We start from the raw sequence: 17,495 nt of genomic DNA, 5'->3' as shown, positions 1-17,495 counted from the left end.
TATGGTAAGTGCCTGTTTTCTCACCGGTGTATTATTTATTAGTATCTGAATTGCCCTTCTGCATTTGTATTAGCGATTTGCCTTTGTGAAGTGGCATTTTTGGATTTTGAATTGAATATATAATACCCCTATTCTCTCTTGCCAGAGACTTTTTCTCTGTTTTGAGTATTTTTCTCTCTGGCTTTAGTTTTTGGGGAGGGCCAATGATTAAACTGAATACTCCCTACAGCGGTGGTCCGCAACCCTGTCCTGGAGGACCACCAGGCCAATTGGGTTTTCAGGATAGTCCTAATGAATATGCATGCAGCAGATTTGCATGCCTGTCACTTCCATTATATGCAAATCTCTCTCATGCATATTCATTAGAGCTAGCCTGAAAACCCGATTAGCCTGGTGGTCCTCCAGAACAGGGTTGGGGACCACTGCCCTATAGGAGCTTTTTGCACCTGGAGTTATATTGAATATACATTTTTGAGGCCCCTTTTGTAATGATAAAGAATTGTTTTCCAATAGCCATTTCACACAATGTGAGATGTTGTTTGCTTATTGAACTTTAAGTTTGAAACTATAACATCTTACTTTCTACACTCACCAATGTGACTCAACCCCACCCGCAAAACATGAGTGATGTCTTTTCCCAGCATCCCACAAATAGAAGACCACCCCGTTTCCTGTCATCTTCCCTTGAATAGCAGACCTTCTCCAAGGACCCTTACTCATCCACCCAATGTAGATTCTACTCCTCCCCCAGGCCTACCTTTTGCTCCTTGGTGGTCCAGTGAGGTTGGTTAGTTCGGCAAGAGCAAACTCCACTCAATACTGCCCCTAGTTGCTTCTAGTAGAAAATGTTAACATAAGACTATTAAAAAAGCTCACAGCAGTCATTTTCTACCAGGAGCTGCTAGAGTATGGTTTCACTCCAGCCCAACTCCACTGGATCACCAAAAAGCAAGAGGTAGTTCCAGGGAGGGTTACCAGATTTTCCAACACAGACACTCGGGCACATGGCCCCACCATCCAGCCTCGCCCCCGCCTTGCCCCCACAACTTTATTCTCCAACCTCCAAACCCTGTCTGGAAGGCCTCCGAGCATGTGCGGATGTGTGCAACATCATCCGCGCATGATCAGAGGCCCTCCAGACGTGGTCAAAGGTCGGGGCTTTCCAAAACCCAGACAAACTACCAGATTTTGGAAAGTCCGTCCAGGCACCCAGACAGTCCTCTAAAAAGAGGACATCTGGTAACCCTAGTCAGGGGGGGATGGTTACATAGGGTCTGCTATTAAGAGAAGACTTATCTGGGGAGACTTATCAAGTAGGGGGGGTCTGCTATTGGAGGGAGGTACCAGGGGGATTTGATGAAGCAGGATCAACATCAGAATGGGGGACAGAGAGAAAAAGTGCAGATCCTCATGTGTCAGTTCCAGGCAATATTCAATTAGGACCTGTATACTGTAAGTATATTATGTGAGTCATAGTTGAATATCAAGCAGGCATGCAGAGGTTTCATCAGATATCCATGTCTAGTGAGAGCTGGATATTGGCCTGGCACTAAATAGTCAGGACAAATTTAGTCAGCAACGGTCAGATTTTAAAACACTGCTTCCAGCTGAAACTGACTGGATAATTTCAGCAACAAGTTTCCATATGAGCAGAAAATAGGCTATCAGGAGCAAGCAGCAGCAGTATCAGGCAACAAGTCTTCTTGCCAACTCAATAGCACTCCTCTATAGTGGGGATGCTTTGGAGTTGGGACAGTCATGGGGGAATAGTTTGGGGGGAGGGCAGCTGCAGAGGGTGATTTGTGTACAGATGCAGGTGGAGGGGGAGATTTTAGCATGCGCATGAAATAAAGAACCAGGGAGAAGCAGTTTGAATAGATGAGTTCCCTAACTAATGTTTCATTCTATATAAGTTTCTATACTGCAGAATCAGTTTTTCCCACAGAAATGCACTAGGCCATTTCACAGGAGGATGGGGAGGCTTATTTTTTTTTAAACTCCCAAATCAGATCTGGCCCATTTTCAAACACAATGTGTCTTTTTCATTGGTTTATACCCCATGCCAATTTTCATTCCATTCTGTTCAACTTTCAGAGTTATATATCTAACAAAGATCCCTTGACTGTTTTTGTATAATTCTTTCCAAATTCTATTGGGTTTAAAAGAATAAAATCACTTTCAAAATTATGCTTTTGCCAGCAATAAATCTTACCACTAACTGCTGCATGCTGCTTTAGATACTCTCTCCTCACATTAATATTTTTCACCAAGCACTGCCTGGCATGAGCTCTTCTTTCCTTCACAGGGTCCTTGGCACATAACGCACAGATGGCCATATATTCCAGAGGAAGCCGTAACCTGGATAATCCTTTATGAACTTTCTGTGCAAATATTTGCCTTACTTGATAACATTCATCCTATAAAGACAAAAAATTAAACCGTTATGGGAATATATACTTTATACAAAAAAAAAATTCCCCTCAATTTTGGGAGATAATGCAAAAAGTTAGTTCATAGAACTAAACAATGTTTTGTAAGCAATTCTGGATTAACATGGAAAACAAAATCTAAACTAAGCATCCCTCTTGCTGCTGGGGGGGAGGGTGCTTAACAGCAACAAAATTTTCTGGTAGGTCTAAGCCGTCAAGCCTTACTTTCCTGTCAATGCTTGAACCAATCAGTATTCAGGCACTGATCAGAGAAAGTAAGGCTACGACGGCTCAGACCTGCCAAAATATTTTCCTCACAAATATAGGACAGCGTGGTTAGGGAATCACCCGACAATAATAGAGGTCTGACCAGAGTGCTTATTTAAATATTAATGACCTCGCTGTAATACATTTGCATGGCAAAGTCGGAGACTGTTAGGAAGCTCAGAAAAGACCATGGTAAGCCATTTTGATAATCAACCGCTAAAATACATGAACGCTATACCAGCTGGAACCAGTTTAGCAACTATGTTAAAGTTTTGAGAAACTACATGCTAGCAGAATACCACACCCTGGTTACATATGCAAGGCACAGACAGACCCTCAAACATCAAACAAGGGACCACAGATAAATAATAGAGTTATGAAGGCAAAAAACTTAACTGGAAACCTCAAAAGTCAGACTCAGCATATACAGCAATACTTGAGAACTAGAAACATTATATCGGTGACGTACATTTCCAATAACTGACATATTCCAATTAATAAATTCAGAATTAAATAATTTTTCTATCTTGGTTGTCTGAGCATATTATTTTTCCATTTGTTTTAGTCGCAGTGTCTCTGGTTTTTCTCTATTTTTTTCTTCCTACTTTTGCAGTCTCCTGTCCATTTGACATATCTTCTCTCTACATGTCCACCTTCCATCTTCCCTCTGCATCCGTACTATGCTGTCCAGCATCTACCCTGTGTGTCTTTGTATCTTTCTAACTTTTGATCAGTATTGCCTTTCTGTGACTCCATCTCCTCTCCATCAAGAATTCCCCCTATCTCACTATGGTGTTTCTATGTCAAGCATCTCTTCTCTGTGCATTTATCTATCACCTCTCTCTTCTTTCCCAACCAGACCCCACACCCTGTGACTTGTGTTAGAAAATGACACAGGGACAAATTTTCCTGTCCCATCCTGGTGAGTTTTCTGTCCCATTCCTGCTAGCTCTGATCTCATCTGCACAAACGTCAAACACTTTAAAATTATAAGTGTTTGCGGCCTGTATGGTTAAGACAGAGCATAAATGAATGGGACAGGGACAGTGACAAATCTCAGAGGGATGGGGAAATTGAGTTCCTGCAGCGCTGGGGGAAAATCTGTCACTGTGTCATTCTCTGCCGCGATCCTGCCTCTGACTCAGATGAGGGGCGGGACCGCGGCAGAAGGAAGATAGCTCCTGAGGCCTATGCCAACCTGCAAGGATCACTAAAGTACTGACGATCCTCTCTGCAGACTGCTCCCTGCTGGAATTAGGTAAATGGATGTGCGTGAGGTCAGGGAGGAACACACACGCCTTCTGGGGAGGTAGTTCTTCAGGGGAGAGGGACAGGCCTTCAGGGGTGGTGGTGCAGGCCTTTGGGGAGACAGGCAGACCTTCGGAGGTGCAGGTGGTGCAGGACTTCAGAGGGGACAGGCTGCATTCAGGGGTGGGGTGCAGACCTTCGGGGGGGGTAGGGGGTAGTGCAGGCCTTCAAGGGTGGGGTGCTTATGCCGGACTTTGGGGGGAAGAAATAATGGGTCTAAAAACAGAGGAGTGGGAGAGAGATGGTGGACAATGGGATTTATGGAGGGAAGGAACAGAAAGGGAGAGAAGTTGGACACAAGGGATGGTGTGGAGGGGGGGGATATAGATACTGGATAGGAGGGTAGTTGGGAAAAGAAAGGGAGAGATGGTGGACCCTGGGGTGGTAGGGAAGGAGGAAGAAATGCTGGATGAAAGGGTAGTTGAGAAAAGGTGGATCTGTAGATGGAGATGAAAAAAAGGAAAGATGGCAGACTTCCAGGGGAGGGAAGGGAAATGGAAGGGGAGGACAGAGATAGAAGATGGATGGTTAGCACGGAGAAAGAAAAAAGAAGGAGGTCCTGGCAAGCAAGTTATCAAAAGACAACCAGAGCCTGGGACCAACAAGATTTGAATAATGACCAGACAACAAAGGTAACAAAAATGATTTTATTTTCAATTTAGTGATCAAAATGTGGCCGTTTTGAGAATTTATATCTACTATCTATATTTTGCACTGTGGGCCCCTTTTAACTAAACCGCAATAGCGGTTTTTAGCGCAGGGAGCCTATGAGCGTTGAGAGCAGTGCAGGGCATTCAGAACAGCTCTCTGTGCTAAAAAACGCTATCGCAGTTTAGTAAAAAGGGAGGGGGTATATTTGTCTATTTTTGTATAGTTGTTACTGAAGTGACATTGCATAAAGTCATCTGCCTTGATCTCTTTGAAAAACCCAGAATATAAATGATAATTAACATTTTCTTTTGTTTTATATTGTTGATAGATCATTTTGACTTGGTCATTTTAAAAGTAGCTCGCAAGCCCAAAAAGTGTGGGCACCCTTGCTCTAGATCAGGGGTGTCAAAGTCCCTCCTCGAGGGCCGGAATCCAGTCGGGTTTTCTGGATTTCCCCAATGAATATGCATTGAAAGCAGTGCATGCAAATAGATCTCATGCAGATTCATTGGGGAAATCCTGAAAACCCGACTGGATTCTGGCCCTCGAGGACCGACTTTGACACCTGTGCTCTAGATTGTATATCTCCCTCTCTCTTCCTTGCTCTCCCCCTGAGGTCTGCATCTCTTCTTCCATGAGTCCAATGTCTTCCCCTTCTTCCCCCAATCCACATCTCCCTCTCCACTGCCCTCCCCCCAGTCCAGCAGTACTTTTCCTTCTCACCTTCTTCCACCCAGGTCCAGCATCAACTCTTCCTATCACCTCACACTCCAAGGGAACCAGCAGCAGCTCCTCATTCCCCCAACAAGCAGCTGCTCTCCCTTTCCCTGCCCCAGCTTTCCTTTCTCCATCCTCTGCTCCCAGTCCAGCAACAGCTCTCTCCCATGACCAGCAGAAGCAGCTCCCCTTTCCCCCTGACCAGTAGCTTTTCAATGATGCCTTTAACTAAGCTTCTTTACCTACTTTTGATACTTCTATTCCTATTTATTCAATTTTGGATTTGGAGATATCCCCCTCCCCCCCAAGTTAACCTTTCTTTCCTATCAATTATTGTATTTCCTTCCTCCTTCCCTTACTCTCCAACAAACACTTTTGTCTCTCTCATTTAAATTTGACTTTTTACATCCTTGGTAGACAATATATTAAGTACTGAATAAACTTGAAACTTGACTCCTAATTGTTCTTTTTGACATCTGTGAACAGAGTTTACAAACAGAAACATTAGGATTGGGCCCCAAACAAGACAGGCACCAATTATGGGTGTCTCAAAGTGTCATGGTCCTGGAAGATCAGGAGCACCGCTGGTAGATTTCTGGCATATAATAGGGGAAAAAAAGCTAAGGTGAAATCAAATAGGTCAATGATTGAATGACAGAAAAAGTACCCAAGAAGACAACACAAGGCCAAAGGGGCCTAGCGAGCCATGGAAAATAAACAAAACTTAAAAGTGCCCAAAAAAATCTAAGGAAAATTAAAAAAAGGGAAAATTGATCCTGTAGAGCACTTACATGAGAAAACAAAAAAGTGGTGATAAAGACAACAAAATGTTGAAGTCAGATATAAGTGATGGAGACACAAAATTTCTGCTCCATGAATGAAAGACTGCCCTGATCTTGCATAGCGATAGCAGAAGATAAGGTGAACACATTTACAGTGCTTCCTTCCAAAAGCTTCTTGAAAGGAATGCTGGAGAGCATCTCTGCAACAGGCTCCATCAGATGGCATCAACCATATGTGAAAATATGATAGCCTGCTTATCACTGGAGAATTTGCTTTCCTTGAAATATTAGAAGAAGCTTTACTGAACTTAGATATTCAAAGATTGCCCAATGATTTAATACCACTTCTGATGCTAGCTCTGAAGGAAATATGAGATGAGGAACCAGGATATGATGTTCTCTCTGGTATAAATGAATATTGAGCAAGGCACTGTCTCGCGGAAACGGCACAGAACAAATAGCAGGGCATGAAAGACCTTTCTAAGTCTGGACAGTGTGTGTTATAAGCGAACATAATAAATCCATATCAGGATAATTAGCAAATGATCAGGAAATTAGAAAGAGAGAAGGGCATAATAATATGCTATTTATGTAATTTGCTGGTTAAATTGGACTTAGAAAAACTAAATATATAAAATATTTATAGAGGTGAAAGAAAAATAAGGAATCTTTGTTCTCCTTTTTCTTTGTCTAAGTTTCATGCCTAAAACCCTCATGGTTTAATTAATCCCAGGTGGCTCTTAGACTGGCAGTGGTAAGGAAGAGATATAGGATATCACATTTCTGAGAAAGACAGTCTGTATCTGAAGATATGTACTTTGATAATAATTATCATGCATGTGCTAGATATGACGTGTGGCACGTGAGTGAATGTTTGGGATCCCAGAATGTGTGAATTGTGTATGTGTATTTAAAAATGAAATGTTTTTTAAAACTAATAGTATAAAACTTTAAATTTTGGATAATCCAGGGACAACATGTTGAAATTAACCTTGGTGACCTTTAAGCTAAGTTTTTTTTTCATATTTTATTAATATTTGTTACATCAATAACAAAGATCAGGAAAAGCAAAAGGAAAAGAAACAAAACTTACAATTTCAAAATAAGACTTACGCCAAGTCCACATTAGAAGAAGCCGCTCAATACAGAAGGTAAAAATTTATATAAGAAACAATATATAATCATCCTTTCCATGCTAAATGACCAAATCCAATATGTGCTTAAACTTCTTCAACAATTACATTAGTATCTGAAACTTTCAGTGAAACCTTATCAATCAAAAAATTCTCCAATTGTGACGGATCTACAAAAACAAATTTATCAGCTTTAAAATTAACGATACACTTGCAAGGGAATTTTTTTTTTTTAAAGTAGCTCCCATAGCTATAACTTTAGGTTTAAGCTGTAAGAACTGCTTTTTCCTATGTTGTTTTGTGTCTGTCTGGACACATCAGGAAAAATCATTAGTTGTTGTCCACAAAACAAAGCTTGTTTATTCACAAAGTACAATTTAAGTATGAGCTAGGTTACCATGGAAACTCTCTTAAGTCTATGACATTCCTGCTTGCCATCCTAGATGCGAAGGGGGACTTTTTGGGTCCAGTACAGGAGAACATTAGCTATTCTCATTAGTCAGACACAGAAAAAAGTCCAGCTGTCAGTTTTGCAAACACAGTTAAAGTTAGTCAGAGGGCTACATTTGATTCATCCTTTAAGACATAAGAATACTGGTAAAAATATATTCTTTTTTCCTAAAAAAAACAAGTTTGCAAATTGTTAATAAATTGTCAGAAGTGGTGCTTAGGAATTCCTTTGTTCAAATAAGTCCAACCTTGTACAGTGACGTGGTAATTGAACATTGGAAGATGGATATTACGTTACTGGTCATTGCGAGAGTACATAAGCAGGCACCAGCTTTTGATCAGGGGGGAGATTCCTCTTTCTCCACATGAGCCCGTTAGCCTTGGGAAAGAGCAACTACCCCCCCCCCTCACACGGAATGCTTGACAGAGTTGGCAATTTGTGTAAAGCATATAATTAATTGGCAATTTAATCTTAATTCTGATTTTATAAATTGAATAAATATTATTTTGATTAAATTACATGTTTGTGTATGAGTTACTAGCATGAAATACCCTGTATGTTGAGGTGCGATGTGACATCTGCGTCCTCATTATCCTCAGTGAATATTTCCTTTATCTACCATTTTATTATGGAGTTCCTTTCTTTTAAAGAAAGATTAGGTTTTTACCTTGATAATCTTTCTTGTAGATGTGTCTAGTGGTCCTGAACCGTAAGGTTCTGCATCTGAACCTGCAAATTGCTTGCAGAAAACCGTCAATCATCTTTTCAACTCCACCTCCTTCTCTCAGGAAGCTGTTCCTGCCCCTTCAATTCATACAAAAGCAATCAAGTAGCCCTGTAATGAAAGACATAACCGGAAGGAGGGAAACGGGGAAGAATCCCTGACAGTACATACAATTCTGTTCTGCTCTGTAACAAACAGTACCAACATGATAACATTCAAGCAGTAGCAATAAAAGATACAAAAACATGTGCAACCAGAAATAATCTTATATAGAGCTCACATATCCTGCTATCCATCAGAATCTTGAAGCAGACTATACACTCTCAAGTGTGTTCCTTTTTTACGTTTTTATTCTCTCAGCTCACCTGAAAGACAGAATTTTTCAGCTCTAGACTGATTCTGAGGTAGAAGGCAGGTGAAGCCCACATACAGGGTGGGGCTTCAGGAACCCTAGAAACATCTACAAGAAAGAAGATTGCCATGGTAAGAACCTAATCATTCTTTCTAGTGCAATATGTCTAGTGGTCCTGAACCATAAGGATATACCAAAGCAGTATCCAAATCTAAGGTGGGCCCCGCAGAGCTGCCTTCAGAATGGAAGACTTGAAAGCAGCATCTTTCCTGGCTGCTACGTCCATCCTATAAAACCTGGTAAAGGTATGGAGGGTAAACCATGTAGCCGCTCTACAGATCTCCTCAGGTGAGTCAGCCCTAGTCTCTGCCCATAAGGTAGCTTACCACAGCTCACATATTCAGAGGAAATGACCACCTTAATCCATCAAGATTTTAGACACCAGCTACCCTTTCTTGACAAGACTGGTCAGAACAAAAAGGTGATCTGATACACAGAACTCATTGGCATCCAGCAAATGCATCACTTTATCCATTTTCTTAAACACCATAGGGTGAAAAATGGGCAAATGGACTTCCTGATTAACATGGAAGGATGAGACAACTTTTGGTAAGGATGACGGAATCATACAAAAGGAGAGCCCTGCTTCTGTAAGTTTGAGAAATGGCTCCCAGCAGGAAAGAGCTTGCAACTCAGAGACTCATCTTGCCAACTTAATCACCAATAAGAATACCATCTTCACTGCTCTGGAAAGGGTCTCTTTCTCTAGGAACATGCATCCTGTGAATTCCTAGCCCTGGAGGACTCTGAGGAGGTTGAGCTCGAGACTCCCTCCCCTTCCCCCGAATGCTCCTCGGCCGACCATCCAGCACAAACCTGACATGATATAGGGGTAGGAAGGCCTGAGGGAGGGGGTCCATCTCTGTTGATTGTAAGCAAAATGAAAGATTAGGTTCTTACCTTTGCTAGTCTTCTTTCTTGTATATCCACACTTTATTCCCGGACCAGTGGGTTATTTCCTCTACCAGCCAGGACTTTGTAGGAAGCCACAAACTTCAGAGACATAAACCTCTCCCCCTCTTACCTAATCACTGTCCCTGTAAGCATCAGTTAGTCTTAAAGCAGCTAGGAACATCTGTAGAAGATAAGAAAAGAGAGAGGGGAACGGGAAGACTCCTCAACAAATAAGTCCATTCTGCTCATATCAACAAATGCAACAATGAAAAACGAGAGAACAGGTCATTAAACATTAGAAACCTTAACGACAAAACAGTCCTATAAGATGACAAAGCCTGCACTGTCAGAAGGGGTGCCTGAACTAAGGATTCCCAAATACTAAGTGCTAAAACCCATTCTGATGGCACTCTTATAAAGGCTGGTCAGAAAACAGAAATCTAGCTTACCAGAATTTGTAAATGCAGACAATCGGTGAATCAGCAAGGTATAGGGAGGGTTCCCGGAATAGTGTGGATTTACAAGAAAGAGGATTAGCAAAGGTAAGAATCTTTCGTTCTTGTACAATCCCAATTTATGCTGGGACCAGTGGTTTGTAAGAGTACCCTCAGAAAATCAGGGTGGGACTGATGATCCCACTGCCAAAACAGAGGCACCAAAAGCAGCATCCTGCTTGGCTGCCACATCGATACTGTAAAACTTGGTGAACGTATGCAAGGAGGACCAGGTAGCCGCCCTGTAAATCTCATCCAGAGAAACAGCCGACGACTCTACCCAAGAGGACGAAACACCTCAGGTAGAATGAGCCCATACCACAAAGGGGGGGGGCTATTTTCCGGCAGCCACATAAGTCGTGAAAATGGCCATACAGATCCATCTGGAAATGGTAGCCTTAGAAGTTGGCCTACTCTTGCGGGCAGGGTCCACTAGAACGAACAGATGGTCAGAGAGGCGAAACTCATCGGTCCTGCTCCTTGGATCCAGAGGAAACAAAAGCAGGAAGCTGGACTTCCTGATTCACATGAAAAGCGGAAACCACTTTTGGAAGAAAAGAAAGAACAGTGTGCTGCATCATACCAGAATCTGTAATACATAGTAAAAAGATCCCAGCAGGAGAGAGCATGAAGCTCCACAACCCTATGGCCTGAGGTAATAGCCACCAGTAAGGCTATCTTGATCATAAGATTCATAAGGGACACCTTCTCCAGAGGCTCATAAGGTGGACAAGCCAGAGAACAGAGAACCAGATTAAGATTCCAAGTCGGACAGGGAAGGTGCAATGGAGGCCTCCGTCACAGAGTGCCCCACAAAATACGGGCCACATCCGGATGAGCTGCCAATGAGGTTCTCAGAGGAAGAAGACTCATACAAGAAAGACCGGCAAATCGGAACACGGAGAGAAGCTACCACTAGGCCCTTCAGGCCATTCTGCAGAAACTCCCGAACACAAGAACAGATGGGTCCACCTGTCGCAGGATGCACCAGGCCTGATAACATCTCCAAGCCTTTGCATAGGCAGTCACTGTAGATTTCCTTTTGCTGTGAAGCAACATAGCAATCACAGCCAAAGAATAGCCCTGGCTAATTAAGGCCACATACTCAATAGCCATGCTGTAAGACCAAAGCAGTCCAGATTGTCTAAGAACGCGAGTTTCAAAGGCTGGGGAGCAGTGTTTATCCCAGGACAAGTAGGCAGCATATTCTCACATGTGGGTGTCGTCATTCATGGAGCCCCGAAGTGGACAGCTGCAAAAGCATATTTGCTTGAAGAACTTAGAAAGTTTGCGACTGACTGCACCGCACATGTGCCTTCCCAACCAAAGTTAAGCGCGCATCTCCTACGTTTTGTGTTTTCCACGGAGCTCAGAAGTCGTCTTTTCAAATGCTCATTTTTTTTGTGCCTTGCCTTCCCACTCACACATATTTTTCTGTCAATTGTATTTATTTATTTTAGTTTACCCTTTTATTAGAGGACAAAAAAAAACAAAACACCGCAACCAACAAATTTTCTTTCCCTCAAGGGATTTTTCTCGGCGGGGCCTCTTCACATCGCATCAGCCTCAGATTAACTTTTGGTTGCGGCGGTTTCCTCACTGATGTTATTTTGCCTATTTTTGGGAAATTTCATTCAACTATGTTACAAGTCATTATGGCATTGAGTTCATTTGTGCCGACTTTCCAGCAACCACCTTGTGACTTGCCTATCTTCAAAAAGGGTTCCATCATATTCTTAGCTCCCTCTTTGGGCGAGTTGTGATACTTAAGGTACCAGCAGATAGGTCTTAAAGGTATCCGTGTCTTGTATCTGCCACCAGCACCAAGGGTATCCAGAGTGTTGATGGTACCAAAGAATTAGCTTACTGACAGCAATGGTACCAGTGCTTCTTAACACACCGGTAAAATGAAAGGTGCTAACTGCAGCACCAGTGATACTGACATCCACGCCCTAGGTCTTGGGGCAGACTTCCCAAGAGAAGCTCTCTTAACTTAGAGTTGGGGACATGTTCTAACAGTACTGATAAACTGATGTGGTACCGAGGGTACCGAGAGTTATGTGGTACCGATGATGCCAATGGTACCAGTGAGATTTTTTTTCTCTTCGAGAACAATTCTATATGGTGGAATAGGACATGTTCCAACAATACTGATAAACCGATGTGGTACCGAGTGTATCAGATGTTATGTGGTACCGATGATGCCAAAGGTACCATCATCAATACTGGGCACCGGCTGCATGACCAATGGTACTGGTAGGATTTTTTCTCTTCGAGAAAAACTATTTCCCTAATGGCAGAATATCGGTATTGACCACATCTAGTCAACTATCCGATAACACTAATATTCATCAATGTTCAGTCTCCCAGTGCTGGTTTAAATTGAGTTATTTCTCAATTCTGGTACAACATCCATCCAAACTTTTTTCACTTTGTTATTGTGTTGCTTGGTAAACCCATTTGGGCCTTTATTTTTTCATTCCACGAAAGTTTTATTTTTTTGGAATGGACTCTCTCCAAGTTGATCTTGTTTCAGAATTTCTTCAACATTGAACTCTGTTTCCATACTTATCTGGACATTGCTGGTCTCATTACATACATTGGGCTTTTACAATGTTGGTGGTGACTTCCAGAGCTTCTTATGTGTCTATGACCATAAAGAGCATGTTATGGTCTTTGGACATGATATGGCAGAGTCTATTATCAGAGTACAGCCTGTCAGATGAGCTCCTGCCACTTCAGATTCATACTGCCACTGTACCACCAATGTCTTAGGGCAACAGCCTTGGCCACTAGAGTCTTCAATTATAACTTTTACTGTGCCTTGTATTTGAAATACTGGATTAGGACCATGTCAACCTATTTCAAATCACCATTTCAGGATCAGGCTGCCACTGCACCATCAATGTTAGCCTGTGTTTTTTTCCTTCTAGAGGCGCTTCTAATTTGTTCATACCAGTGATACCGGCTTCCACACCCTAGGTATCAATGAAAACGTTTAAAGAGAAGCTCGATGCTAAGTTAGAGTTTTGGAAGCATGTTTTAAAAAAAAAAAAAAAAAAAAAAGGCCTTCAGACATGATATAACGGGAACTAACATCGGTGGAGAACCTGCCAGTTAGTCTTCCAGCACTTCAAAATCATGTTTCCACTGTACCGCCAATGTTAAGCTGTTCCATCATGCTTTCCACTATATCATAAGTGTTGTTCTGGACACAGTTCCAGTCATTCCAACAGATGTTCCATTACCTCAACTTTTTTCTCCTATATCCTTTATCCTGGTTCTCATATCCCGGAGGTTTGGGAAACCATCCAGTGTCATGGTTTTGTGTCTCTCTCAACCTCAGTCCTTCTACATCAGTATTCTCAATGCAAGGCTTGAGGGTCAGTGGTTGTGCCCATTCATACTCTGATTCTTTCCTCTCTCTTTAAAGAATATGGGGATGATTTCCCACAGATATCCATGGGAACGTGGATGGTGACAAATTCTGTCACCATGTCACTCTCTAGCACTGACTGCCTGCTTCAGTGTAGGAATTCAGCCGAACAAATGAAGAAAACTGCCTCATAGATTCACTGGACAAACCTGGTCTTCAGGCTGCCACTCAGACAGAGGTTGGATAGAGCATTAACCCTCCCCCCAAACCTTGTTGCAAAGGAGGAGGGAAGACCATGCATCCGGCCTACTAATAATCCAGGTCAAGCTGAGAAGGAGCCAGACAGTCTGCACTTAAGCTCCTGAATAAATCAGGGATGCAAGTAGTTAGGCAAGGGACAGCTCCTGAGCTTCAAAAATACAAAAGCAGGCTGGCTAGCTAGGTGTCCCCAAGAGCTGATCCTGCCAGCAGAAGACTTCAGCAGTGCGAACCCGAGTCTTCTCCCAGGCAACGGTCCCAACCGGTGGGAACCTCTGTGCACTAAGCCTCCAATCGAGCACTTAAAAAAAAATACCCCAAAATAATAAAACAGCAGAAACACTTCTGAGCAACTTGCTTTCAGAAAACAAACTGAGGGGGTGGGAGCAGCTCCCTGGGAATGTGTTAGAGTTGAAAAGATGATTGACAGTTTTCTGCAAGCAATTTGCAGGTTTAAATGCAAAACCTTACAGTTCAGACTCACTAGACACATTGCACTAGAAATATATTTTATATAAACCACTTTGATCCATTTGTTGGAAAAGGCAGTCAATCAAAAGTAAATGAGCCAAAAACTATTTAAGGAAACTTTTATACTTCATACATTTTTATGCAATGTTTCTTTAATTCAATAACAAACAACTTGAGGACTGCAGTTATTTATTCAGCTTGATATAAGCACTTAACAAGTAGGCAAGCCCCACTACCATTTACACTTGCTTAACAGAGAATGAGGAAACCTAGGGATTCTAGCAAAATAGCTGATGAGCAGAGATCTCATCTGGCCCTCTGTAGGGAAGCTGATTTTAATATATTGTTTTGATTTTGGGGGGTTTGCTTCCCATATGGCATCTCTTTAGAAATTGACACACAACTAGAAAATTATAGGTTCCACATGCAATTGACTTCGATTTTTTCAAAGGGAAAGACCTCAGAAGCCTGCACCATACACAGAATAATCAATTCCAGCAATGGTATCTTCAGCAGGACAGGTTCTCTATCATAGGTCATAAAACCCTTCACACATAACCGATTCCCACAAAATATTCAATGGTGTATTAAACACCTCCACAATGCAATCGGTGAAAATTGAAAATATAATGCACTTATCTGTTTTAACGATAAGAGCCCGACGGGACCCGTTTCGCCAGATTATTGGCTTCGTCGGGGGATTTTTTAACAGTGCATTCAGTATGAAAAACACTTCAAAAAATCTCTTTAGAAATAGCAACTTTTTTTTATAAATTAAAGATATTTTACTTTGCTGTCATCTTTGTGGACTCATTAAATATTGTCATCTTCTTTTGGGGCGTTAAATACTGGTAGAATTATTTTACTACATATACATTAACATATTTTTTTGGTATAATCATGCAAGCAAACTGCAACAAAGATACAACATATATTAACATTTTTAAACGACTGCACTCTTCCACAATTTTTAAGATTATCTTTCTTGTCAGTTTTGAGCTGTGCAGTTAAAATCAATATACTGTAGCTTATTCCTGTGCCAAAACACATGGACTGAGGCTCCAAAGCTCAAAAGCTTACACTGGAAGTAAGACTGGCTGTAGTTGGTCTTACTTGCAAGTTAGCTCAGCCTTTGATACACAAAAGGGTGCTCGAGATCTGTTACTGATCACTGTAACAGCCATTGAAAATCTTATACAAATGCATTACAAGGAGATCATTAGAATGATCATTAAAATGAACACTGTATAATGTACAGAAAGGTACACCCACCTTTTACTGTGCAAACTTTTCTGTCAAGTCTGGAGGTGTCGATAGCTTTAGCAGGAGCATATTGCTTGAATTTAGAAGCTGTTTGTGCATGTTCTGTGTGTGTCCTGCACTTAACAGCTACATCCTTGGCAATAGGTGTGTGGCACACATGCCCATAAAACATGAACAGCTGTGTCCAAAATCACACCGGGGGGGGGGGGGGGGGGTTGGGTTGTGGTAGATGACTTATGAAGCCTCATTGTTACAGCAGTAATTGAAAAGTTGTAAGGGGTTTCCAGTGGCTGCTTCTTGCTTCAGTTAGAAGCTCTGGCAATCACAGCCCTGCATTCTTCTGGGCCTGCACACATGAGCTACACCTACTGATCAGCTCTTGTGCACAGGTACCAGGCCGAATTCCTCCCCCTTTTACCGTGGTACTCAGCACAAACAGTGTGCATATAATTGTATGCTGTTTATGGGTTAGAGAACAGCGGGGTATCTACAGACTAATCACTCTTTTTCCAAATGGTCTCAATAACGAAATAGAGTGGTGAGCATTTCTGTAAAGATTGTGCACATCATCGGCTTTCCCAAGGACATGTCATCACATCATGGAAGAGACATGTCCCTATCGTTTTCTCCCCAATTGTACTCTTTTCTTAAAATATTGTAGTTCCTACCCTTTTTATTTTTCCATTTGTTCCTGTTTGTCTTTGAGTATGTCAAGTATTTTTTATTTTTTTTAATTATCAAATGCAAAACCCCTATCTTTGTCACAAACTCTATTTTTATTGTACACTGCTCAGAAGTCTGACTGAGTGATATAAAATTTTTAAAAATAAACTTGAAACTTTAGAGGCTTTAAATAGAAGCCGTCGGCGTTTTATGCCAGTTGGGAGCTTTTTGAAGTCAAAGAGAAGGAATTTTTCAGGTTTACTAGCTGACAGGTTCTCGTTCGTTAAGAGCCTCAAACCAAAAAAAGACACATTTGTAAATTTGCTTTATAACATATTGTTTATAAGTATGCAGTCTGAATTGCTTACAGAGCATGATTGAAGATCGTGAAACTATACATAAGTGGTGATTGGATGGTGGGTCTTTCAATAGGGATTTTCCTTAGGAGGACTCCACGTCTGAGCATATGTGGTTACAGATAGTTCCCACTGTTTTGGGATCAGGGGTCATTTATCTGTGTATATTATGAATCTGACTTTTGATCTCTGAACAATATAACAGAGGATTCCCTGGCATTTATGTATATTGTGACTTAGTTTAAGCAAAATTTGCCAGCCTACTATGCAGCCATAGCCTAAGCCAATGCATATCATGCTCCAGTACAATTCCAATTTTTTTTTTTCATTTGCTCCCGTTTTCTTTTGTCCTTCTCCTTTTCTCCTGTCTTTTGTCCCTCTACCATTTCTCCTTCCCTACCTCTGTCTCCAAACTCTCCTATTCTGAAATAGCCAGGCTGGATGCAACAGAGGCTTACCTGGTGTCCCACTGTTAGAGAGTTTGCACAGAACATAGGCCTAGATTCACTAAGCCTACCGATCTTACCTGATCCGTGGGTGATCCAAGGCAGGCCGACCAATTCACCAACCCTTTTCATGCAAATGGGGGCGATCGGAGGCACGTCCCTCACCGATGACACGGATCACTGGAGAGCGATCCCGACGCATGCGCAGACCATCTACTTTGCCTGTCTGGTTTGTTTTTAATTTTTTTACTCACCCTGACTCTCCTGCTCTCTGCTGCCCTTCCCTGTGGTGCGAGCCCTTGGTTTTAACCCGCAGGTTTAAAGTGGGGCTGCACTGCAGCATGTTCCAGAACTTAACAGAACACGCCATAGTGCAGCCCCGCTTTAAACCCGCAGGTTA

General features: G+C 42.0%; 1 protein-coding gene across 3 annotated transcripts in view; it reads right to left on the bottom strand.

The window, feature by feature from the left end:
- The window catches only part of PDS5B (PDS5 cohesin associated factor B), a 376,109-nt gene that overhangs the window by 106,734 nt on the left and 251,880 nt on the right, over nt 1-17,495 (bottom strand). For all 3 annotated transcript variants that reach the window (XR_004539863.1, XM_033948529.1, XM_033948531.1), the window contains exon 25: nt 2,213-2,417. Coding sequence is in view for 2 of the 3 variants with exons in the window: in XM_033948529.1 (XP_033804420.1) it covers nt 2,213-2,417 (205 nt within the window). In the remaining variant the exon portion in view is untranslated. The remainder of the gene's footprint in view (nt 1-2,212; nt 2,418-17,495) is intronic.

The sequence above is a fragment of the Geotrypetes seraphini genome, chromosome 6 (genome assembly GCF_902459505.1).
Source record: "Geotrypetes seraphini chromosome 6, aGeoSer1.1, whole genome shotgun sequence".
Taxonomy (NCBI): Eukaryota; Metazoa; Chordata; class Amphibia; order Gymnophiona; family Dermophiidae; genus Geotrypetes; species Geotrypetes seraphini.
The sequence above is the reverse complement of the archived record's forward strand: the minus strand, read 5'-3'. Positions and strand labels throughout refer to the sequence as shown.